A 25688-nucleotide genomic window follows, 5' to 3' on the forward strand; every position below is an offset into this window, starting at 1 on the left:
AGCCCGACGGCGGCCGCCGCCTCCCCGCCGCAGCCCCCCGGCTCCAGCCCCATCGCCGAGGCACCGCCTGCGGGGCCGGCGAGCTCTGCCTCCTGAGCCGCCTCCCGCCCGCCCCCCGTGTTTCTGCCCCGGTCTCCCCCCGGGACGAGGAGGGTGGCGGCCGCCTGGGCGGGGACGCGACGCCGGCGGAGGCACCGTCGTCCTGCGGCGCTAGCGCTGAGGGGCCGCAGCACGGCAGACACCGCCGGGGCGTCGCGGGCAGCCCCCGGCGCCGGCAGCTGGCCGGTGCGGGACCCCCCGCTGGCGCGGCGGGGCAGGCGCGGCCCCTGCCCCGGCGCAGGTGTCACCGCCGCTCACCCGCCCCCGGCCGCGACCCCACCGCGCCTGCGCCCCGCAGGCCGCCACCGCCTCCCGGCCTGACCCCGGCGCCGGGCCCGCCCCCGAGCGGCCCCTCCTGCCTTGCCCCCGGCCCGGCCCGGCGGGGCGCGGCGCCGGGCCCCCGCCCCGCGCACCCTGCCTCCGGGGGGCGGCGGCGAGCGCCGCGGGCGGCCCGGCCGGGCTGGGCAGGGCCAAGCCAGCTCCGCAACCCCCCCCGCGGCTGCATTCAGCGGCTGGCGAGACCCCGGCTGCGCAGAGCACCCTCTGCCACCGCGTCCTCCGCCGCCCCCAACAGCGCCGTTAAGATGCGCGACCCTGGGAAATGGTGTCCCGGGCGGGGACCCACGGAGGCACGCACAGAAGGGGGGGGGGAACAGCGGTGTCCCCGGGAGCGCTGAGGACCGCCGCATCTTCCCGGGGTTCATTTACAGGCGGTTTCCAACTGTCGCCGGGGAGAAGCAGACCTCCGCCCTATTTTCGAGATCACTTGTCGCCGGGCCGCGGACCAGCGCCCGCCCGCGCCTCCGGCACACCGGGCGGCTCCGTCCTGGTCCCCGTCCCCTCCCGAGCGCAGCCCCGGCCCCGCACGGACAACGACCGGCGCCTCGCCCCGCACGCCCCGCGGAGCAGCATCGGCCGCTCCCCCGCGCTTCGGGCGGCCCAGCGCCGCTTCACCCCGGGGGGCGGGGTGGTCCCTCGGCCTCCCGGCCGAAACGCCGGCACCAGCTGAAACGGCTAACGCCGGCGCTGCGGCCCCCGCGCCCCTCATGCGTTTCCGCATGAAAGTTTAATGGGCGCACCTGCGCGTATTTCGGCTGGCTTTCCTACACGCATCAGTTCGCCCAGCCGGAAAACGCGGCCAAAGAGCTTAGTCACCACCCGGAGGGGCCACGTTCAGAAAGCCCGAGGGTGGGGGTCCCTCTGCCCCCCACCCGCCCCCTCCCCGTCAACCCCCGGCCGCGCCTTACCGGCGATGCGCAGCACGGCCCTCTCGGCGGGGTCCAGCACGGAGCCGCCCTGGATCTTCCGCTTGGACCGCTCGTGTTTGGGCAGGTTCCAGGGCAGCGTGTCCCCCGGCGCCGGCGACACCGTCCCCGACCTCTGGCTGAAGTCTTCCTCATCGGAGAAATCGGCGGAGGACGACATGGAGCATCGGTAGGACGCGTTGCCGGAGCTCTGCACGGGGAGACAGACAGACAGACAGGGTGCGTGGGGAGCGGCTCGGGACGCGGGGCCTCCGGTAGCACCGGCGAGTACCCGCCCCGCGTGGCGTGGAAAAGCATCTCACGGGAAAATGAGGGTAGGGGAGAGGGACGCCGCTCACCATTGCCGTGAATTTAGGGGGGAAAGAGGGGTGCGTGCGCGGAGCGCCGAGGGCGATTCTCCAAAAAATAGCCGGTCCTTAGTGGGAATGCATTTGGAGGGATGTATGGGGAGAGCCGCGGCCTGCGGCCGGGCAGCCAGCTCGCAAATGAGCCTCCCACTTCTCCAACAATAAACGCAGCAGCAGCAGCAGCAACAACAACCGAAAAAAAAAAACCTTCCGGGCTACAAATCGATAGCGTTTGGCTCCCCCGCCAGGTCAAGGGAAAGATTTGCCATCACCGAGCTGCTGGTGAAAGCCTTCCTGTATATCCGTCTCTGGGAAAGACCCACGCCCGCAGGCAGCCCACGCCACGCCACGCCACGCCACGCCGCGCCGCGGGCTCTTTGTTACCGCCCCGCCGGGCCCCCTCCTCCTGCCCCGCGTTGCCGGGCACAGCCCGGCGCGGCTGGCGGGCAGGGCGGGAGGGAGGGAGGAGGAAACAGGATTTCTGAGAGCAGCCCCTTTGGGTCGCCGGGCGTGACAGGCGGCTTTCGGTCACGCCTTGCCAAGGGCTGATGTCGGCTTATAGGCTGTGTCCACGTCCAGACTTCCCAGCTACCCAAAAAAAAGAGCGCTTCCAGAAACGTAAATAAGCACCGATGCAGCGCAGGGGTAGGGCTGCTGCCATTTCTGGCTGCCCTGTTTAGGGTGAAGTGGGAAACGGAGGTGTCCGAACGATAACATTTCAACACCATCTTGAGAATTGAGGATACAGCGTTATACACAGGTTATCAGGACACGATGGGGGGCAAGGTGCTGTTTCTCTTCCTCTGCATTTTCTGACTGGAGAGACTTGTGGTTTCTCCAGGGCACCCGACTAGAAAATGATGGGTTTGATTTGTGATTTCATGTGGGAGCTGCTGTGACAGTCTTTCAAAAGTGTAACCTGATGCTGGTCCAGGTATGATGTTAATTTTTATGGGTACACTATTGTCAATGTGGAGAGGTGTAGTATACTTTGTTATGCACAGACAGCCCTCATTCAGCCCACGTAGATTCCAGAGGTTTTGATACTAAAACAGCTATTATTTTAGGCTTGTCTTGTAGCCCTTTTTTTTTTTTTTTTTGAGGGGCTTGAAATGTACCTTTATTTACAGAAGAAATTTCTACTGTGACTGAGATCTGATAAAATTTATTGTTACTGTCTGAACATTTTTACTGTCGGTTCTGATGGGGTGGACAAGTGAATCGTTGTTATTATTACATTAGGGGGTATTCTACCCACTTTAAAACTCAAAACCTGCATAATCCAGATGCACTCTTTGCTATGCATACAACTGCCAATAATATACAGTTAAATAATCCGCTAAATAAGAGGGGATCTCTTATTAGTGGTTGCTCCTCCTGACCTCCTTCTATCCCAATCCTCTTTTCTCCTTCCACAGTACTTCATGGTGAAGTTCAAAAGGGGAGAGAGGGAGGGAATGAAAATAAATATAAATAATTTATTTATATTATAAATAAATATAAATATTAATAAAAATTAACTGAATTCCTGTTCACTGTATTGTGATGTGGAGAGAGCAAGCGGTAAGTGCAGAAAAACAGAAACATGAGATGTCTGATCCCAGCTCTGATTGCCTTCATAATTAGTTCTAGTGCCGGGAATATTTTGCTGCCAGATTATATAATAAACTAAAACTCTCTGTAGGATCTCCTAAAGCAGGATGGTCACATACAGGTGTCTTCCTGATGGGAGCTGGAAGTGCACAGCTTGCTACAGGGCACTTTGCTGTATCAGGTGGGGCTAAGAGGGCCCCTGATGTGCTTAGTCAGGGATTAGGTGCCTTGTGGCCTGTCCTTAGCTCCAGATTTTGCCATAAAAGAGAAAGTGTTTCTTTTAATCCCAGCACTGAACATCCTGCTTCAGGCCTGTATCTTCTATTGGCTGCTCAGCAACCTTCAGTATCTTTGGATCACACAGACCCAGATTTTGCCTTTCAATTTATTCACCTTCTTCATTTCTAGTTTATAATATGAAAATTAGAAAGAGCCCAGACACGGTGTTGTGAGGGGGCTATAGCGATATTTTGTTAGTATTTATGTAGCAGCTTGGAATATGCAAGGACAAAGTACAATAGCAGTTGTTATTGAAGCTTTGAAGAAAAGATCTCTCAACTCTCAGATTTATCTTTGAAAGTACACTATAATTTTTATCCAGCAGGATTTCCTTTTCTCAAAAGAAGCCTTAATAGCCCATTCTTACTTTTTATAATAACAACTCCTTCTATAGTTCCTCCTACCCTCAGAAACCAAAAGCACCGTTGAGTGATTGTTCCATATATATCCGCTGAATGTATTCTCCATACTCTCTACTGAGATGTCAATTTTAGGAAAAAGGAGACTCTTTCTGGTCAGCTGTGCTACAATACTGGAAGATAAGCTATGTGAGAAGACCCCACTCCCATATTTGTGAGAAGTCAAACTGAACAGGCAGCAGTAGAGCAATCTTTGGCATCTATGTGTATTACAACTAGCTACCCTCTTTTAAGTTGTCCTTCTACCTTACTTAATGCATGCATTAACAAAATGAATGAACAAAACCCACTTTAGCTCACTTACTCTTCAGGAATCATGTTATCTCATTTTCAGAACAAGGCAGGAAGCTTGGAAAGAAATTTTTCATAATAGCAAAATCTAGCAAACTCGCATCTAAGAAATGCCAACTTTAACTTAATTACAGTCTACTCTTTTATTCAGCATGGAGATACTTCTGAGTAATGTGTACACAGAGCTATTGAGCACATAATTATTTTTACGAATCTCGACTTTGCTATTCCAAAGACATTTATAATGGAACTTAACAACTGCTTTGCTTTGTTTGAGTAAATTAATAGCTTTGATAAGAAGTCTGTAATTGTTCTCCTTTTGCACAGCCACTGTTCACAACATGCTTACCACTCATCCCACTGGATTGTTTGTTTCTAGCAAACACATTTTCCATGCCATAGCTGTAAGTCCCAAATAAGCATTCCATTATTATAGCAACATATTAACAGGTTTAAAAAATACAAAATAATGCAGAACATCTGTACCATCCTGAAAAGGGTTCCTGGCCAATTAGGACATCATGCGAAAAAAAATCAGTTATATTCTGTTAAAATATGTAAGGCACTTCTGTTATTTTTCTATAAAGCACATTGCTGTATGCAAGTGGAAAACATAACTGTTAATAATGCACAACACTTTTTTGGGCGATGTGAGTGAAGCGTCTTTTATATCCAGTAAAATATTGATCAGACACATCCTTACTTAGCCTACTCTGGGACTTAGTGAGGGTCAGGGCTTGCCCCTTCTTAGCTTGAAGGCCCGTAAGGTCACAGCCCAGGTGCTATAGCTGCTTATTCTATGCCTCCGATTATGCATTCCTTCTGCTCATTAGCCTAAAGACTTATCTGTAGCCTCTATTGTTGATGAGCGGGAACTGTTGAATGTGCATAGCAATTACGCATATAGCGGCTTGGGCGTTGAAGCCTGTTGGTCATACATAAGCAAATCTCAGTGGAGTTTTGTCTGCATTCAAAGTACAGGATTAAACTTACTGCATCATTTCACTGTCAGTACCGCAGGGGGGTGCAGATTGCACACGGAGTCCTCACCGCTGTGTCTCGGGAGGCAAAGTGCTCAGGACAAGCATTTAGGAGAGCAAAACTCATTCCTGCCAGTGCCTACGGTTTTCTCTGTAATCAGGTGATTTGCAGCAGCTGCCTGAGAGTCAGGCTTGCTACTTCGCTGTGAAAGCGAGCTGGTTTCCAGTAATGGGGATGATTTCAAAGAATTATTTAGTGTACTTCTTGTAAGAGGGATTTGGCCAAGTACCAAGGCATGATTTCCTTTGAGGAGGGAAAGAAGGACTGTTTGTCGTAGGTGAAGCACTGCAGAAGATCAGGTGGAAACTAGGTGGAAGACAGAGTAGCTGGAAAACGGTATAAGGTAACGCACAACACCATGTATCAGATAAGCCACCCCTAAATAGGATCTGATACCCTTAAGAGCACCAGTGGGTTTTGCACTGTCATTCCTCAAGGCAGAAGCATTAGCAGAGGTCAGGTTTTAAACTCGGTCAAGCAATCCAGCTGGCAAAAGCTGCTGAGAGGCTGATACCGAATTATCGTCAGATTGCAAAAATTCCCCAACTTTATGACACATCAGAGATTGTGCTGGCCAACTGAATTCTAATCAAATATCTTCTACTTTCATACCTTATCTTTGAGAAGACTTTCCACTCACACTGGTTTTTGGAAGCTCTTGGGAAGTACAGGTCAACACTGACTGAAATTTAATTTTCAGTTTAGTTATGAGTTGTTTATATTTCACTTATACTAAACTATCTCAGAATTCCTGGAATACATTTTTTTTCTTTCATCACGTTCATTGTGGGCAATGGATAAATATGAACAGAAATGAAGTGTTTGAAGCATGGTTTTACTGAGTGTGTTTCAACAAAATTCCTCCTAATTTAGAATAATTTAGAATATCAGTTGAATGTAACATGCTATTTTTGTCCTTTAACATCCCAGATTGAATGATATTAAAGTGGATCAACTTTTAAAGTAAAATAACATAATAAATTTAAGACAAAATCTAGGGCAACTGAATGTTCCCATTAGTAAATCTTTACCACTTTAACCTGATTAGATAATGCAATGCAGAATACAAAACATCCAATGTATGTAATCAGGCTATGCAAGTCCCTTGGGACTGCATGTTGTCAGAAATGATCAGAATTCAAAACAGACACACAAATGAAAGTACAAACAAGGGCAATGCAAAACCAACTATGCTAAGCTTAAAAAAAAAAAAAAATCTACCAGTGGAGATGCAGCCATATTAAATGAATATTTTTCTCTGGTTCTGTGCCAGTCATTTAAGAGGACATCCATACTTGAAAGGGCCTACATTACCAGGATATACAAACATAACTACAGAGTTTCTGGGCTTGTATTTAATGTTATAAAGAAATAAGCAGAAAGCTGGAATGCAAGTACACTAAATCTGAAACTCCTGAGCATCAAGGGTCTGATTCTGTGTTAACCTACCTTTGCGAACAGTTAGGCTTTTCAAACATCAAGACGAATGATTGCTTTGTAGAGAGAATTTACATTCTTTCTTTCTAAAGGTAGGACAAGATGGAAATAAGCATTCACTCTTTATTCTGTCACATGCATTTTGAGCCTGTGATTGTATTTATACAAGGAAATTCCTATGCTTTCATAGGCTTTGGAAAGGAGATGGGATCTTTTCTGGATGCTAGTAGGTCAATCTGTACCATTTCCCCACTTTGAAAATAACCCTATGGAGACAACTTTCGTGAAAGAAATAGGTCATTTGAGGACATTAAGTTCAAAATGGATAAAGGGCTAGATCCACGTACGTACTTGGACATTGCAATACAGTTTTGTAACATCAAACTATGTTTACTGCATAACCATCTACTTATATGTCTAAAACTGACATGATGCAAAACAGTTTTTTGTAAGAACTAAGTAGTCAGAAAAACCTGGTCACCCAGGATGATGCAGCATCTCATTCTTCAGGGATATAAGACACACCCAAACCTCCTCCTGAAATTGATCCTCGGTCACCCTTTCATAACAGCAGAGAGCGCTGGTTTCTTTTGAACCATAAAAGAAGTGAAGCAGCTGTTTGCCTTTTCCTTATTGTCTTAAGAAGCTTGAAACCTAGCCTCAAATCCTCATCTCCCAGCAGCCTGCCTGGAGACTATTCTGCAACAACCTGGTTGTGGAAGTGGTACAGGTTACAAAAAAAAAAAAAAAAAGTTCAAGATTTCTTGGTGTGGAATGAGAAAGAGGAAGAGGGAGCGTAGCACTCTGCGTCAGAGCACACAAGACTCTCTGCGGGGAGAAGGAAGTGCTGGGCTGTGATCCCTGCTCCGATGACAGCTTATACATTCTGCTTTAGGTAGTAATTGGGTAAAATATTGAAGTAGTCCCTGGATGAGACGTGCAATGGAGGCAACAGAAACCACAATGCAGCTCATGTACCAATCCTGCAGAGATACACCAAACTTCAAGTACTTATGGGTCTGAAGTGATACCATCTTCTAGTAGCTTAAAAAAAGAAATGAGTGAATATTACGCTACAACAAGTAGAGTTTCTGTTTCATTTACTTCATGTATCGGTGATCTCTTTGAGGAGCAGAAAGTTGAGAGATGTTCCACATTTGTAACTCCCTGTTAACTGTGAGATGAGCTGAGGGATCAGATACTGTCAAGATAATCTCCACAGATCTCGGCAACTTCCACCAAGGAAGATAGCCATCATAAGAGAAAAATAAGGCATTTCAGGTATGTTGCTGTGCAAGGAAAACCTGCTCGTTGTTTTTTTCTTTTTCAAATGAATACATTGAAAAGCAAGGAATACTTCATTCAGTGTAACCAAGACCTGTGTATAAGTGGGGGCAAATAACATTCAGGTTAAACTAGCCATGTTGTGCCAAAGCCATCAGTTCTCTTGAAAAGCTGTTTAGTAAAACTGTGCTAACAAAGATGTGGATTCTTTTTGAATGTCACTTGAAAATTAATATCATCAACATGACAGCCCTGATATGTTACATATTTAATCCATTCCTTTATTCCTCACCTATTTCCTCTATTTAGTTTTTCAATGTGAATTGCAGGATTTCATCTTGAAATACCTTACCTACATTACAGAAGCCAACAGAAAGGTACTGAAGGTTTTGCAGATGGGAAGATAATATTTTGAGCTCTAAGTATCTGGGAAGCTACAGCACGGGGAATAGGTATTTTAGTTGAGTTTTATGCTAAAACCATCAGCGAGATGTAAGTGCTACTTCCCTTACAGCTATCATTATCTTGTTTCAAAACTAGTGCTTCATAGATAATACCCAAAATGTCAGCATTTCATGGTCTTAAAATCGTGAATTATTTCTGTAAAAGAAATGCATATATCTTAGACGACTGCTGTATATAACTGTTGCAAAAAAACCTTCCCATTACCTAAAAGTAAATTTTGTATTAATTTTTGATTGCAGCTATCTTGCATGCATTCAGATCCCCTTAGTCTGCCAGACACAAAAGAGAGTAACGTGACAGAACAAGTAAGGTTTGAGGAAGGCACACAGAGTTTTACCTGCTTACTACGCCTACAAGGCAAACCATGTAACAGAGGAAGAGTCTGGACTAAGAAATCACCTAGTTTCAAATACTTTCCTCAGCCTTCTAATCTTTTAATTGTAGATTGTATTATATATGTCTGAATAGCAAAGCAAATTACTCCTGCCATAAAAGGTTTATCAGAGTATGAAAACACTCTGGACAGAAAAGAGCAAATTGAAGTTCTAAGTAGCTTTTGAATCTCTGATGGGCACAGATTATTTTCAAGAAAAAAATAAAAGGAGGACTTAGAAGAATTTTTAAAAATTACATCATGAAAATCTAAAACAGTGGTATTGATATTATGCTTTTAGCAACAACTGTTAACATTCCTGACTGACAAGTTTCCCTCCTTATAGAACTAAACATTAATTTGTTCTTTTCAAACTGTTTCAATCCCATGTTTTAAAACAGTTTCAAGATGATCCAACAATCAATCAACATTTAACTATTTGAAAATACAGGTTCTTATAATTACACAACACTAGTAATACTGTTCATAATTAAGTTATCAGATTGTTTTCTCTTATAAAATCCATTTTAAGTTGCCTTGTCTTATGTTTGGTTGAAAATATTCCCTGCCCAAGGTTGAATTTTTTTGAGAATTTTTAGTCAAAGACTGACTGAGAAGCCTGAGAGCAAGATGATTAAAATATCCAGTAGTTATTTGTCAACACTAAAAAAATATCCCAGTGATCTTCTTTGAGAAGACTCTAGGCTTTGGGATGGATACTTCAAATATGAATATCCTTTAAGCTAGACATAGGCCTTTTGCCATCTTAGGTAAAAATCTGTCTACATTTGTCAGAGTGATAAGTCTTTGAGATATAAATATCATCTGCTATCTCTGGCATTAGGGACTATAAAGTAAATCTTTTAAAGTTTGGGTTTGATCTTACTGCTCTTGACGAGAAAGCTGCTCCAGAACCTACTGCTCTCTTGATGATGAGTAATCTTCCTCTAGTTGCCACCTGAAACTTATTCCTGGGCTTTTGTTTTTTGTGACAACAGCCTTCATTTCCTTAAATACCTTTTTTGCTTCCCTGATGCATTCATAGCCTGCATTTTACCTCCTCTCAGCCTTTTTTGGTTTTGCTGAGCAAGTCAATTTATTTTAATCTCTCCTCATCTGCTAGTAGTCCTTCTTTGCAAAGTTAAAGAGTTTGATTTAACTATTCCTGGGGCCCAGGTGACTACCAATGTGATTTTACCAGTTTGTTTTGTTTTTTTTAACAAGGCTATGTTTTAATTTATCAACTAAAATATCTTCAATATATCAATGAAAATCTCTTCAGATCGGCACCCACTAAACAAAGTCTCTCAAGACTCTCTGGGGTCTTACAGCTGCTGCCGGACCAATACCCCGCCATTACAGACTGACCAAGCAAATTCCACCCTCGCAGCTCTTACCTCCGCTCTTGGGACACCTACCATCCCTGCTGAGGAGCTGAGCAGGATCCTTCCAGCTTTGAGATATGGAGGCAAAACTAATCTTTCCACCTAATAGTTACCTGCTGTGGCTGCAGGCTGATGGCAGTGCGGGCAAGAGGCATGGAGAGCAGGGGAGGGCAGGCACCAGACCTGACAGGCAGGAGACTGTTTCTTTTATGCTCTCTGAGACTCGCTCGGACGTGCTTTAGCCAGCAAGAGGAAAAAGCCGTACGATCTGAATATAGAGAGGACAAACACCGGAACCAGCGCGCTGGAGGAAAGGGCTGGAGAAATACACTGGGACTGACAGCCTGAGGGACAAACACGGAGACCGGCAGATCTGGGAGCTGCAGCTGAAAAGCGTTCAGAGGAGCAGCAGACTCCGTGGGTAAAGACTAGAGGAGAAATGGGCCTGCAAGGTAACAGCGGGAACTAGTAACCATCAATGCTGGAGGGAGCGGATCGGGGAGAGCTAAGGATCTGACCTCCTGGCATAAAACTGGTATTGCCTCAGAAAAAGGCTTTGAACAAGGTACTCTGATGAACAAGGAGGGTAGGAACTGTGTGTGAGGAGAAGGTCTCCGAGAAGAGAGACAAGAGCCAAGGAACGTATGCATGGAGCTTGCAACCAGAGGCCCCGGGGAGACACAGAAATCAAAGAGACTGGTTGAACAAGTGCCTCAGAGCAACGAGATGACCGACCAGGTGAGCCTGGGAAGGGCTGTGCAAGGGGTGCGACATGGAGGAGTGAATCAAGGACTGACAAAGCGAGAGGAGAAGGGCTGAGGTCAGCAGAGGAGCGAGGACTGGGCAGCGAGGAAGGAGCCAGCGGTGGGGCAGAGGCAGGTCAGGAGCAGGCTGGAGTAGACAGGGCAGAAAGAGCCATGCTTGGCAAGGTTGAGATAAGAAAGCACATCCCCCTAAGGAGCCTGGTAGGAAACGGAAATTTCACCCCAGCTCTGGCCATTAACGTGTATCTGAGAGTTCCTCTAGAAAAAAATAACCTCTTCCCCTGTGTTACTGATTCATATGGAGGAATGCAAATATGATCAGTCTCTCCCCGAAATCCAATAGGAGAATTTTCTGTGTTGTAGTTCAGGTGTCAAAACCTGCTGATGAGCCGCACAACGGAGCTTTGTTTTTAAGTTTACTTTTTTTAATGACAGTAGGAAATTTAACGACAGTAGGAAAGTTCTTGCCAAAATACTTTTCTTAAGGTTGCAAAGTCAAGAACTAAAACATTACCAAATCCCAGATTCAAGGTTCACCATGCAACCGTAGTTCAGCCTGTTTTATGTACATCATGATGCAGTCGTAACGATGTGATCGTATACTATTACATCCCCAGTGTCTTGCTCTTATTTAGTGCAAATGATGGGTGATAGCCATTCCATAAACAGTTGTTCAATATTTTGTTTTGTCATCTTCTCTTCAATGGGCAGCACCAGAACTTAACTTGTTTCATGCTATTCAAAGGCTGGTGTGAAGAAGAAATTATTATTTCATAGACTGTTTTGTGGCGCAGTAGTATCTGACTGCTTCACGAATACTAATGATCTTTCCCATTACGCAGGATGCAAACTGAAACCAGGAGGTCAGTTTTGATACCTAGCTCAAATGGAGATGCCAGGGATCTGATTTTTAAGAGTTATTAGAATTACGTATCAGTAATACTCAGACCACAGAACACACAGAGTTCAGTGGTGAATGGCAGCTTGAGAACTTTTATAAACCCAGCTACGTGCTTTGAGTCAGGCACTTAGAAAATGGAAGATAAAAAATGTTTTAAGCCAGTTGTTCAGCACATTCACAGTGACCTCGTGCCCACCCTTCAATCTCCAAGGCAGCACTCACTGCTTTTTAAAGAAATAAGAGATCCTCTCTCTTCCTGCAATCTCCCGTTTTATTCATTTACACACTTTACAACTTCTGCGGCAGAACTCCTACACATAAGAGTCATCCTAAGAGCACTTCCATCCTACCACGAATACAGAGTACAGCCTGTGAAAAAACAGTACGCCATCATACAATTAAAGTCTATATGACAATGCAGATGCGTAATCGACTGAATTAAAGCTGCACGTGTAACCTTAATTCCAGCACTTCCTAACGTTTGAATACTTGCCTTTGCCAAACTATTCTTTTAACAGAATACCCATGTGCAATGTTATATATAAATACGAATGGATAAGGGAGTCCCTTGCTATATAAAGATGTACTGTTTATGTGCCACAGTAGGATGTTACACAATACAACTCTGAAGAGTGACTCCTGTGGCAGCAAAGGAAAAGGAAACATCTGCATTTACTCTGTAATTACTTTCCATCTATGAGACGATTACTGGTCACTTCAAGTTGTGCAAACAACACCATCATAACAAAATCAGAGCTGATGAGTATTTTTTTTCAACCTGCCTTCAGCTACTGTACAGAATTTACTATTTATTATTACTTACATGAAACATTTTGTCATACAATTAAGACCGCTAGCACATTTTAGCAGCTTGGGTTTATATGACTACCTCTCAAGGAAGGGCACTGGGATTTTAAAAAAGAAAAATTCTGAACAGTTAAAAATTTCATTTCTCAGTGAGGCTACGCTGCATACATGTAGTATAATTTTATCACTGAACACAAAATCCCAGTTGATACAAATCATGGCAAAATGACAGTGGCAAAAAAAAAAAAGTATTAGACATTTTTCAAGCCAGAGTTTTACAGCTCTATCTCTTTGATACAACAGTTGAAGAATATTTTATCTCATTCACTTCTAATTTAGTAGCAAGTTAGCTTCAGCTCCAAGGACCAATATGATGCAAAGTCAGGTTTATCATGAAGCGATTGTTATCTGAACAAAAATGTAATCCACAGTTTAGAAACGGCAAACCGCCATACTGGCGAGTGATGTCAAAGGTGTTTATTTGATAGTAAGCACTATTTTTACATCAAAAAATGTGTAGTTGGCTATGCTGCTTCCTTTTCCCCCCCCCAAGACTAGCTATACTGCTTTCTTTTTTCTGAGCTTGTAAAAGAATAGAAGTCAAAGTCACATCCTACAACAAAGATTTCTGTCTTAGCTTCATGGTGCACTTTGACCCTCTTTCAACACTTTAGATCAAACAGAGCCAGGCTGGTTTAAGCTCTCATCCCATTTTCAGTAAATAAGCATTTGCCCTGGGAATGAAAATTGATACAGACAAAATAAAAATTGTATGGAATCAGCTTGGCTATCAAGACAAAGCCTATTAATATTAGAGGGCTTTGCCCACAGGTGTAGGATGATTTGAAACTGTGTATAGAAAAATAACATATATTTGATGCTATTTGCAACCACACAAGCGTAAATCTAAGTAAATACACTCAAGCATGATCGTGCCACAGGGACCATTAATTAAAATGACCTTAACTCCCCAAATAAGAGCTAGCAGTGAAAAGTTAGTTGAAGTGCTCTAAATGTGGATTTGTACTGTGATTGCTATGCTTATTTCTATGTATTTTTACATATATGTGTCATCGATAATTATTAGCACTATTGCAATTAACTTTCTTTTACACTATGCTTAATAGCTGTAATAACTCATCCATAGAAAAAAAAAATCACTAGAAAGACAAAGCAAGAATAATTTTAAATCTCAGATCTAATTCTTAACATGTTACCATTGTGTTTTAACAAAAAGTAGTTCTAAAGTTGTAAAGACATCACCTCCCTGGCCTAGTGAAACTCATGGCAATACACCTTTAAGGAATCCCTTCAAAAATGTAAACTGCCTAGGAGCTGGGCAAAAGGAGTGGAAGAAACGGGCAATGGCTACAATGCAATAGATGAGCTGCAGGGTGGAGAGGGAAAAGCAGCCAAGAGGAAATCGGGAGCAGGCAGCAAGGGAGGAGGTCACAGAAACTAGCAGAACAGCGGGAAAATGAAGTCTTCGTGCAAAACTGTTTGTGAAGAATTTATCAGTGAGGAGTTATTTGCTATAAGAAAAGCAGTAAAACACAACAGTCCAAGAAAGAGATGTAAACAGTCTCTTGGTGGGCGTGTGTATGTTTGGAAAGAGAAGAGGTACCTTTGAAGTCAACCTAATGGCCGCTGAAGGCTTTCTCTTTATTTCAGAGATGACTGGATTTAGCATTTATAGTCATATTTGCAAAGATCCTACACACCTAAAATAGGTTCCTTGAGGTATTTTAAAAATTTTTAAGATAGCTAGATGCTTAAATATTGTTAAAAACTTTACGAATCAATCACCTAATAAACTCTCAGGTGCTTCTCAAAATCTCCATCAATATCCTGTAGGTCTTAAAACACAGTCCTTGTTTCCCTTTTTATATTCATTCACATGTTCCCTGCATTTCTTCATTGTGGCTGTGCTCATATTATCCTAAGAGAGGACACTTGTGTGGCAGAGTCTGGTAGCTCACAGCTTTGTCATGCATTTTGAGAACATTAATACAATGTTAATAAAAATGCTGAAGGTGAAAGATGATATGATAATGTTTTGCCATATTTGCTTCTAAATGTGATTCACAGGAGACAATCCAACACAAGCAGATGTCTCCGAAAGAAAAAAAACTAGGAATGCAATCTATAGATTAAATAGCTAATACTTGGAATTAACCAGATCTTGTGCAGGGTGATGAGTAATTTTTGTATGTCATCTGTATCAGGTCATTCAAATGTCACATAAAGTACATCATGGTATTGGAAAACTAGTAAATAACACCAGAGTAAGAATAAATGGAAATTAACAAAATGAAATGGCAATTACTTAATGAGACATATAAAAAACTCCTGAAAAGCCCTGTAGAACAACTTAATCCATATGAAAAATTTTGTCTCAAGTAAGCTAAGTGTCAACTAATACCCAGACTTCTATAAATGATTTGGTATCAGATGTTTAAAAAACCTCCTAAGTGTTTTTCTTACAGAATTGTAATACTGTTTTTCTCAAAAGTTTTAATGCTTAAACACATAAAAGCAAAAACTAGGATGGCTGAATAAGACCATGGATGGGACAGCTCATGGTTTTACATGCATTTAGAAACTGATTAACTTTGCTTTCAAGCTTGCATCATCAGTCATTACAGTGCAAGCTTCACTTCAGTCATGGGAATAGTCTCAGTGCAGCTAAATGAAGCTGCTCACCTCAGTAGATTTTTTATGTGTGTCCTCCCAGACATCTGACCTTCCTCTCAGTTCCCTTGTAGTGACTTGTAGCAATGTTGCACCCACCTCTAAGGAGCAAAATTGCTTCAGCAAAGGGCAGTCTTCAAACGATTGGGAACAGGTTCATTAGGAGACACTAAGGGATACCTATGAGCAGCAGTGCTGCTGAGATCATCCTGAATAATCATTATTTGTCATCAGTTTATTCTTTGTAGGTTACGTCAGAGGTACATTTTTTAAACGCAATTCAGTAGATAATCACCTCAATATATGCTGTCCCTACCATGCTGGGACACAATAGACCAGTAAGTTTGGATGTGTAAAATACAAGGCTTTTGAGTAGAAACAGGGATTTCACATCTGAAAGTGAAGGAACCAGGTTTATTTATGCCCCCATCTCTGTAGTCTCATCTGCCACACATCTTACAGTGATCCTCTTATGACACACACAAGTGCAAATTTTGGTACTATATCTCATGATCTTAAATAATCCTTTGGTGGCTGCATAAATCAGGCAATTTAGGAGCCCTTCAAACTGTTTAAGAATGGAGATGTCAAAAGATGCTGTTTTGACAGCATCGCTTTTCAACTATGTATTTAGACATACAGGTGAAATTAGAATTTGGCAGAACTGTATGTCTGACTGACCCCACAGCTCAGGAGCCAGGTATGTTTACACAAACTCAAGGCCATCTTTTGGTTCCAGCCCAGCACAGGAAAAAAACCTATTAATAATTTGCAGAGTTTTATACGTCTGCTTCAGAGCAGACCACTATTTAAAATACAGATAATATTTGCAAAATGCTTGTAATAAAACCTCCAGTTTAAAATTTGCCCTGGAGAAGTATTGCTAGACAGCAGTGAGCTCACAAGAGGAGACTTCTACGCATCCTTCCCCACCTTCAGGAAATTTAACTACCTATATGGAACCAGCTACCCGATTCTTGAAAGGAGTGATATGTAACACTCCCTTGACTTGCATGAAGTCATGCTAATTTAAAGAACACGGTTCTGGTTCTTCTCAAGAGTTCTCCATTGTGTTCAAAAATTCAAAGCACACTTCAGTAATAGGTATCTTCTCGGTGTGAAGCTGATGTAAAACTGTCACCTATGGAGAATGTCAGCACAAATAATACAGCCACCAATGAGAGGGTGACCTACGGGGCACAAGATATAACAACGTGCCATAAAAGGGGTAAGCTACACACCATTATGTTCATGTTGCACTGCAGTAAGACAATAAAATAAGGTGAAAATGGCTATGAACTCTGTCTGGTAAGGATCAGTATTAAGGATGAAATGTATTTAATGTCTTCATTAATGACCTGGAAGGTGTAAAAAAAAAAAAAAAAAAGAAGAAAAAGACATTTTCAGAGAAAACTAATGTTCTTTTGCAAACATCTGCTCCTGGAGATTTTCAGGGGGAGCAATTATTGTCTTCAGCGGGATTACTCCCATACATACAATTACACCTCATTTAGTTCTGACAAGATCAGGGACAATACTGGAAAGATTTCAGATGGCTACACAGGAAGTGAGAAATAATCCAAGCAAATTCAGATAATTATAGCTGTGGCTAGGAAACTGCAAAACAAGATTTAGACACCACAAAACCAACCAAATACAAATTAGTCTAAATTAGCAGGAATAAGAAAGCCTAGCATCTAAACATCCAACAAAACTTTTCATGAAATACCTGAAAAGTCTTCAAGCATATATCTTAATACGGCACCAGAACAGGCTAACATATTTTAGGGCTGATTACTCAAAAATTTCCTGGAGCAAAGAAAAATCTTTCCATAAGGCTGTTTTATAGTTACTTTGGAAATACCGTTCTCTCTTGTCAGGAAATAGGGACAAAAAAGCAACAAAATTGATCAGAAGGCGAACTGTTTTATGAGGAGAAATTAGGTCTTCTAGTTAGCAGACATCACACATCATTTTTTTCAAGTGGTGACTAAGCAGGATATGGCCATAGCTGCCTACAAATATTTCCATAGTGTAAACATCAAGACAACAGATGATTTATTTAAAGTGGTTAAAGTGGTTCAAGTGGGCAGAGCTAGGAATAACAGGAAAAAATAATGGAAAGAAATTATGCAGACTAACAAGAGCATTTCTGGCACTGAATCATGTAAAACTGTACAAAGATAAAGGCCAAAAGTCTCATCTTTGAGACATTGAGACTAAGTGGAACGAAGCTGCGACAAACTGCGGGATGGACGACATTGTGACTGCGTGGAACTTCACAACGCTGCAGTGATTTGTCATGGCATGAACCTTACTCACCCTGCCACCATGGTGTTAATAATACATTCAGAATAACTTACAACGTCCATGACAAATGAAATTGGTGACTTATGTTTTCTGGATCGTAGTCTAATAAAGATAATGATTTATTCTTTTTTGTAGAAATGTGAGTTCATCGAGGCTGTAGAACAAAAGGCCATCAAAAGAACTATATAACGTTGCATAAAAGATATACTGCAAAAGCAATTTCAAAATAGTGACATAATGGTGACAGCACTGAGAGAAGCTTTCTCTAAGTCTGGGATTTATTATTGTTTCAGTGGTAGGTCTTGTCAGACACAGCATAGACCCATGAAATTGTAGGAAAGTGAAGTTATATAGTGACACTGCGCATTTTCTACTCCTATACGTTTTTTTCTTTGCTGGTCCTGAAGTACCTGATGTGTTACTGACTTTGGGGAGAAGCAGGGCTTTCTTAGCTTTACTAATCCATTCTTCAAAGCCTGTTTTGCTGCTTACACCACCAGTTCCACAGTTTTAGCTCTTTAATTCAGCACCACTGATGCTCTTTTTCCCCATGTTGGTAATCAGTGGCAGTTGGTAATAGCCTCAGCAATTATAGGCAGGCTTACCCTTGGCATAGGCCTACTATGGAAAAAATTAAGATCAAACAAAAAAGGGAATCGAAAAAAAGAGGAGTGGAATGGAAAGTAATAGAGGAGATGATGAAAGAGATGGACCAGAAGCAAGTAATGAACAGAGGAGAGCCTGGTGAGAGGCTGGAGACCTAGTAAGAATAACAGAGTATGGCAAAGTAGTCTAGAGAGCAAGATAGGATGGAGTGAAAGGGAGATGGTTGAGAAGAAAGGAAGAGCAGATCCTTTAAGAAGAGCAGAAGACGAGTCCGTCAGATCAAATTAAACCGCAGGAACAGCAGCAGAGTAAAATAAATAATAAGTAGAAGCATGAGAGAACAGAGGAAATTGGGGAGTAGTGAACTGAAAGCAGAGAAACGAAATGTATCAGCTAAAAGGTAAAAATTCTGGCAGTTGTTGGCAGCTCTGGCTTTCTTTTCTTTGCACAAGTTTCTTGCTCTCTCAGGCAATGTGCTTCCACTAGGGAATACTCTTTCTCAAGCCAACTTCAGAGCTCACAATTCTTGGTGCTCAATTAACACAAACTTAGGAAGGTTCAGTTAGGTTGGAGCAACAAGATAATATTTTTTAGGGTATGCTCAATAGTTACCTTTTTAATAATACTGGCTTAATAGAAGTAGTTCAAGCCCCGTAACATTGGCACAGATAGGTTAGTCAGCAAATGCATCAAAGCAATGAGCTCTCATTAAAAAGAGAAATGCATTGTGTCTGCAGGAAGTATCTTCACGCACATTTACATTAGGAACTGTGTAAGCGTTTCAATGAATTGTCATATTTCCTCACTAAATGTAGGTTATCAATATTAAAAGAACTATGTGTAGATCAAACTGAGGAGCAAAGAATGATAAGACTTGATACAAGTTTTGTTGAGCAGAAAGATTGTAAATACTGTATAAAGCAGAAGAGACCTCAAAATTGTATCTAGTAATGAGATTTAATATAAATTTGTTTCAGTACATAGAATCTCTGATAAATCTGAGTGAGAAATTTTAATAACATACACGTGTGCTATAAAAACCTGTTAAGTAATATCACTATAAAACTATCAAATAAAATATCTTATTCAAATATTTACTATAGACTGAATATTAAATAAAAATCAAAATTCAAAAACTCCTCTTCAGAACTGGATTTTTTTTTAGAGTTATGCATCAACATTAAATACAGTCTAACAAACTTATATCTAGATTCGCTGAACATGAGAAATGAAAAGGTTTTTAAATTGAGGAACAGAATATGGATGGCCCAAAAATTAGCATTATGCCTCTATAATATGCTTTGAACGCTATTTATCCCTAAAGGTAGAATACTTACAGGTTTTCGAGTTGGCGTGACTTGAACAGAATGATAAAATTCTGGTTGAACTCGGCTGCTTTTCTTGATTTTTCTTTTTCTTACAGAAGTTTCCTGCTCACTTAGGTGGTGAGCTTCCACTATAGGTTGTGTTTCCTCAAGGCGAGGTGCTACACGTCTTCTAGCATGACGAGGACTTGATCTAAAGCCCTGTAACAGAAAAAGCAATCATCGTGTTTGACATCTCCCAGAATGAAGCCATGTAACAACAGAAAAATCATACAGGATCTTAACAACGACTTCTGGTACAAGCATGCTCATCTTAAATTAATGTAATGTCCATATATACTGCATGTAACAATAAAGAGATGTTGCCAAGTGCTGTTAATATCACATTTGTTTTATATTTCTCAATTATATGTATTATTGACACAGCTAGTAGCAGTAACTCCTGTTGCTCTTCTTTATAAGCTCACACTTTTAGTTATTTATAATTATATAGTTCTACTTTAAAATTTATAATGAAAATTTTCCAGGTTAATTCTTGGCTGCATGAGAGATTGTTTTAGGGAGCGTGAGCTGAAAAGGTGCATTTTTTCCTGAGAATGAAAGTGAAGAAAAATTGGTAGCTGGCAACACTTAATTATGACTAATGGTTCTCATTAAGAGTTCTGATGCTGATAGATTTGGGAGGAGACCTTACCATTTGGAATAAAATAATTAAGACAGAGTGCTGTCTTTTGCTATCATCTGAGAAATACATGTATATGTGGCCAAACTAGTAAACTCAGGAAAAGCTGCCTTTCACAAATGCTTTTTAGAGGCTTGCTGTGAAAACCTCTGAGCATCATCCAGAATGTCTCATAGCCTTACAGAATTTCATTCCTTTAATGGCAACAGGTATAAGGCTAGCCCTGTTGCACAGCATTTACAATGAGCATTCTCTCATTTCACTGAGTCCCCGTCATGAGCATGCACGAGCCTGCCATGCATCATTTGTACTGAATACAATGTTGGTTGATAGTAAATTTGGCCAGGTTGTAAATAAGAGTTTAATTCACTTAGTCATATCAGCTTTCAGAATAAGTGAGCCAAATCTATGTCCTTAGTGACAGTCTGCAGTTTAAGGACTACATTCCCTTTCAAAACCAAGAATAGATGCAGCAATTCCTAATTTTCTACCTTCTTTTTTCTTCTAGTAAAATATCTCCACTGAAGTCCTTATGCGACAAACCCAGCACTCAGAAATGGCAGGTCCCTATAAAGAATCAAACTTCTGTAAAGTGAGATTTTAGCTAAAACTGCAGAAATCTATGCTGTGAATCTAAATATCCTGAGTTCCTGCCAGCTGAAAACTAGTGGGAGCAATACATTTCCATATAAACCTGCTGTTCTTTTTTCCCCCTTCCCTTAGCTTTTGGTTTTGGGTTTTGTTTTGCCTTTTTTGTTGGTTTTTTGTTTTAATTAGGAAATCAGCATAGAAAAGTTATGCTAAAATGTTATGTTGGTAAATTCAAGCAATCAAAAGTCAGATGTATGGCTCTGTGCAAATTGGATTTAGTCCTCTAATGTTCTGAGACTGCAAGGGAAGAGCTGCAGTCTGCTCTGGGCACACAGAGACAGACAGCTATATTAATTATTTAAAGGTGTGTTCCATTAAGTAAATATACCCCTAAATAGCCAAAACACACAAACATATATTTACATACACATGCTAGTAATTGCTACAGATATACATTGCATGCAACAGATGATGTGAAAAGGTTGAAGTGCCAAGGTGAAGTAACTTCCAGGTTGCAACCTTCTGCTCCTGGACACTGGACAGGAGGGACAGGAGGAGAACCCAACTCTACTTAGTCCATCTGGGAGGTTCCTGTACATGGTGCATCAGGGCTATGAAATACATATGATGGAAAGGTACGGCCAAAATTTCCTGAATCCTTTTTTATGATCTGTCCTGTTCTACTGAAGCAATAGATGGTTCACATTACAGGTAGGGCCAGACTTTGACTCCCTGTATCTTAATGGCAGCAGGACCCTGTCCGTATTAACCAACGCAAGCAGCGTAGTGGAAGCCACTGCAGCCAGCAGACCCGCGCGGATTTAGGAAGATCTCTAAACATTCTAAGATGTAAATCTGTGAGATACTCTGCCACACTATTGCAGTGGGAAAACTTATTGCCCCATTCACTTTCTACGCTCTGAAATAGCTACCAGATACTTAAAATGTATCATTCAACATGATACTAGGACTGTTGGGGATGACAGGGAAAAATACAACACAGGGAGCCTACTATTATAGAGCTTACTTCTTGTGGAAATTTTCTTTTACAAAAAAATGTTAATGTGCATCAGGGATTATTCCTTAGTAAAAGAAAACACTCCTTAAGAGACCAAAATACCCAGCAAATCTATTCTGAGTTCTGAAATCAGAAGAGATTTTTTAAATGTTAAATGCATTATGATTCATTTACAGATGATGGCTACTGGCCGAAGCCTGGTTCTATACCCTGCGCTGCAGCTGCTCCCTCACCACGCTCCCATCCCCATTAACTGGATAAAACTCTTTGGGAAAGTATGTTTATGTAACAGAAGAATTTGGTAGAAGCTAAGCAGCTCTAAAAGTGCTTAGAGATGCATGCCAAATAGGGATTTAAGTATGTGGGTCTCTGAGTGACTTCACCTCAAAATACTTCAAGGTTTACTGATTGAGTATTATGCTTCAATACAAAAAAGTCACTTGCGACTTCCAGAAAAGTCTGTTTACAGTCAGTGCTTCTCCTTCATATTTTATATATTTTTCTCTTTTGCTGTTTATTACTAGCAAGAAAATGGGATCTTTATCTCTTTAAGAGCTCATCTGCTTCTGTTTGCAGAAGCTTACTCTTCACTTGAAGTCATAATCTGCCTGCACTATCGCAAATGGTTGCTCTGGGGAGGATTATAATGCGATAAAGGCAGAGGATCATGATTTCAGGTGGAAAATTAATTCCATATCAACACAGATAATGTTACAAGGGCAGAGTATTCAGACCAAAACTCGAAATGCTTACTCATTCCCACAATGAGGCTTTGCCAGAGCAAAAACCCAAATCTGGAAAATTTCAAAATTTGGCAATCAAAAATGAAGACAGGACTCAAAAGTGATGTAACGTATGGGAGCTGCCACTCCTATGCTCAGTGCAAGACTGGAGTGGCCAGTGATTCCTCCTCAGCAGTGAAAATGAACAGACGCTCCTTGTGTCATCTGTGTTATTTATCCTTCAGCTGAGCCCAAAATTGACAATGTATCATACTATTATAGCAATCAAAATTAAAAAATATGAAAATGACGCAAATATCTGTTTGGTAAAGAGCGCGCTGTTTTAGATGTTAAGCCAGCACTCACAGGAGAGCAGAAAAGTATTACAAAATATTCAGGGACACACAGTACACCACCTGAGACCAAATCACTGAGCAAACGCTGGAGATTTTAAAATCATGCTGGCAATACAGTGACATTGCTATAACACCATTAAGCAATTTGTGGTTTCCGGTGTCATGTGAATGCTGTGTCACTGGACGGTGACAAACTTTTTCTTGTTCTTTGCATTGAGAGTTGCTCATTCCCTACTGCCTGACTCATTTTTATGCCTGTACAATTTTGACACAAGGCAAACCAAACAAGTAAGACTTCAAAGATATATTTTTAGAAAATCTGTTTTCTTCTAAATATTAAAATAACCGCACAAGGAGCACAAAATTTACACTACAAAGTATTTTTCCTTAAAGAAACAACTCAGATGACCACCAGAACCAGTCTTAGATATCACAGCGGAAGACAAGAGGCAAACAGGGGTTATCTTCTCTCCAAAACCATCCACGCACATCCTCCTAGGTAGTCTGTTTGAATCCATGAACACTGATCTTCCTAATCATCCTCTACAGCCAGTGGGAATAGAGAGGTGTCTCCGGAGGCCAGTACAGAGCCAAAGCCTAGTAGTTCACCTACTCTCAAGGGAGCTTTTCTGTCTTTGGAAGGAGGCTGGGAAGATCAGCCTCTTTTAGCTGAAATTCATCATTGTGAATTAATCTTTTTACATCTTCTCTAAACGTGTTTTTTTCTGGAATGAAGTGCGGTAATATTGAAAGGACCCGTTGTGTCTATCTTTACACCCAAACCAGCAATGAATGTTGCAAGCCTGGGTGCTGCGTGCCAGAGCGCACAACCCAGTGGTTGTGTAAAATTACCTCCACAGTAGGAGGTTCTTTAAAAAAATATCTTCTTATCCAGCCAGACTAACTTCACACCTCTGATTCAGTGACTGATTTCTTGCGTATAGAAGACAGTATGGGATTCCTCTGACCAAAGCTCAGCACACCTCCCCTCCCTGGGTTCCCTTTCGAGCCACTGAATCAGCAGGTCAGATGGACCATTCCCTAACAGCACCTGTTTCTCTCCATTGGCCATCAAGGGAGCCCAAGCTGACCACTTCACTCATAGACATCTATACTGTAAGTATCCAAAATTAGATAGGATGGATCAGACCCCTGATGACTAAATTTTGGTCTGCCTTCAATACAGTGTTCATCATTCCATATATATTTTATCATCAGATTTCCTCTTATTTTCCTCCTTCTACATGAAACAACTCCAGTGTCTTCCATCACTTTTTTTTTGGTGAGACTTTTACATGTCCTTATTCACAGACATCACTGGCTGGATCACCATAATTCAGCATGGTACTCATATATTTGTATTACTGGTATATATAATAGTATAGCAAGTTTTTCCGTTCTGTTTCAATATTTCCCATCCCATCTTCTTTTCTGATCAGGCTATACATCTGAGAGAGGTTTTCACTGAGTTGTCAAGAGTAATTCAAAAGGCCCTTTCTGGAGACCATAAACTGAAAAATTAATAAAGTGGATAAACAACTTTTCTCTGTAATATACCCAGCTTTGCATTTATGAACATCATGTGTGTTCATTTGCCCCATTCTTCAGAACTTCTTCAGTATGGTCTGGTATTTGATAACCAAGTATGTGATACTCTGCAATCCTTGTTATGTTTTTGCCTATTCCCATTCCTAGCGCATTCATTAATATAAAAACAGGATTTTGAAACTTCCTAAAAAACTTGTCTAACTTTTGCATTTTTTATTTACAGATGAGGACATTTTGGATAATGTGTTGAACCTTTTTCTTTCACTTTCTTAGTCTTTCTGTATTTCTTTTTAATTCTTTGTCTGATACTTTAATAGCACCATATGAATACATCAGTGCTATCCTATGTGTGCGTTACTGCTTAGTGACATGAATCTTTGACTCCTCCATTCTTTCCATGTGTGATTGTATTAATTCACCATATCCTTTTCTTCTCCATTCTAGTTTCTACTATCCCTACTGCCTTCATCATACATTATCTATTATGTTTATGCTTGATAAGAAACCATACTAATTCTTCATTTTTTCCAGTGTGTATTTTATGTAGAATATATTGGGTGTCAGAATTCTAATCATGGAACCCAGTCTTTCTAGCCAGTATTGTTTTCAGAGTCACTAAACATTACCTTCAAGAGAAGTAAGAGTGCATTATCTGATGTCCAGCTGAAGTCAACAGAAATCTTTGCATTAACTTCAGTGGTCACTGGACTATGGCCCAGTTTACCTTCTGGCAGAACTTCAGTAAAGCACAGAAAAAGCACTAGCTAGCATTAAGCCACAATTCAGCACACTAGGAGGAATGACAACAAAACTCAACTGTGTTTGCACATGCCTTTACAGATATTTGGATGAGTCCTGTAGACTAAATGCACTTTTGCAGGTGCGCCAATATCAAAGCCAAAGGAAGCTCAGATAGGATATCCAACTTCATGTGCTTGCTTTTAAGGTTTTTGACAGTGGTTGTGTATGCTGAGAATTGTCATCTATTACCATTGTCAATTAATGGCCTCAAGAAACAATCTTTGAATTGTCAGTTACTGCCTGTTCAAAGCTTGGAAACTTTCATATATATGCAACCTACAACATCCT

At 41.6% G+C, this 25688-nt stretch overlaps 1 protein-coding gene and 1 long non-coding RNA gene across 13 annotated transcripts in view; one reads left to right on the top strand and one right to left on the bottom strand.

The window, feature by feature from the left end:
* DST (dystonin) overlaps window positions 1–25688 on the bottom strand; it is a 313545-nt gene that overhangs the window by 277872 nt on the left and 9985 nt on the right. For all 12 annotated transcript variants that reach the window (XM_075498103.1, XM_075498099.1, XM_075498102.1 and 9 more), the window contains exons 3-4: window positions 19695–19883; window positions 1347–1554 (exon numbers count right to left, since the gene is read on the bottom strand). In XM_075498103.1, the coding sequence (XP_075354218.1) occupies window positions 1347–1554; window positions 19695–19883 (397 nt within the window). The remainder of the gene's footprint in view (window positions 1–1346; window positions 1555–19694; window positions 19884–25688) is intronic.
* LOC142408098 (uncharacterized) lies at window positions 1417–24395 on the top strand. Its single transcript, XR_012775149.1, has 4 exons — window positions 1417–1533; window positions 19781–19978; window positions 20873–20956; window positions 22150–24395. It is a non-coding gene; the product is annotated as an uncharacterized LOC142408098 (long non-coding RNA).

The sequence above is a fragment of the Mycteria americana genome, chromosome 3 (assembly GCF_035582795.1).
Source record: "Mycteria americana isolate JAX WOST 10 ecotype Jacksonville Zoo and Gardens chromosome 3, USCA_MyAme_1.0, whole genome shotgun sequence".
Taxonomy (NCBI): domain Eukaryota; kingdom Metazoa; phylum Chordata; class Aves; order Ciconiiformes; family Ciconiidae; genus Mycteria; species Mycteria americana.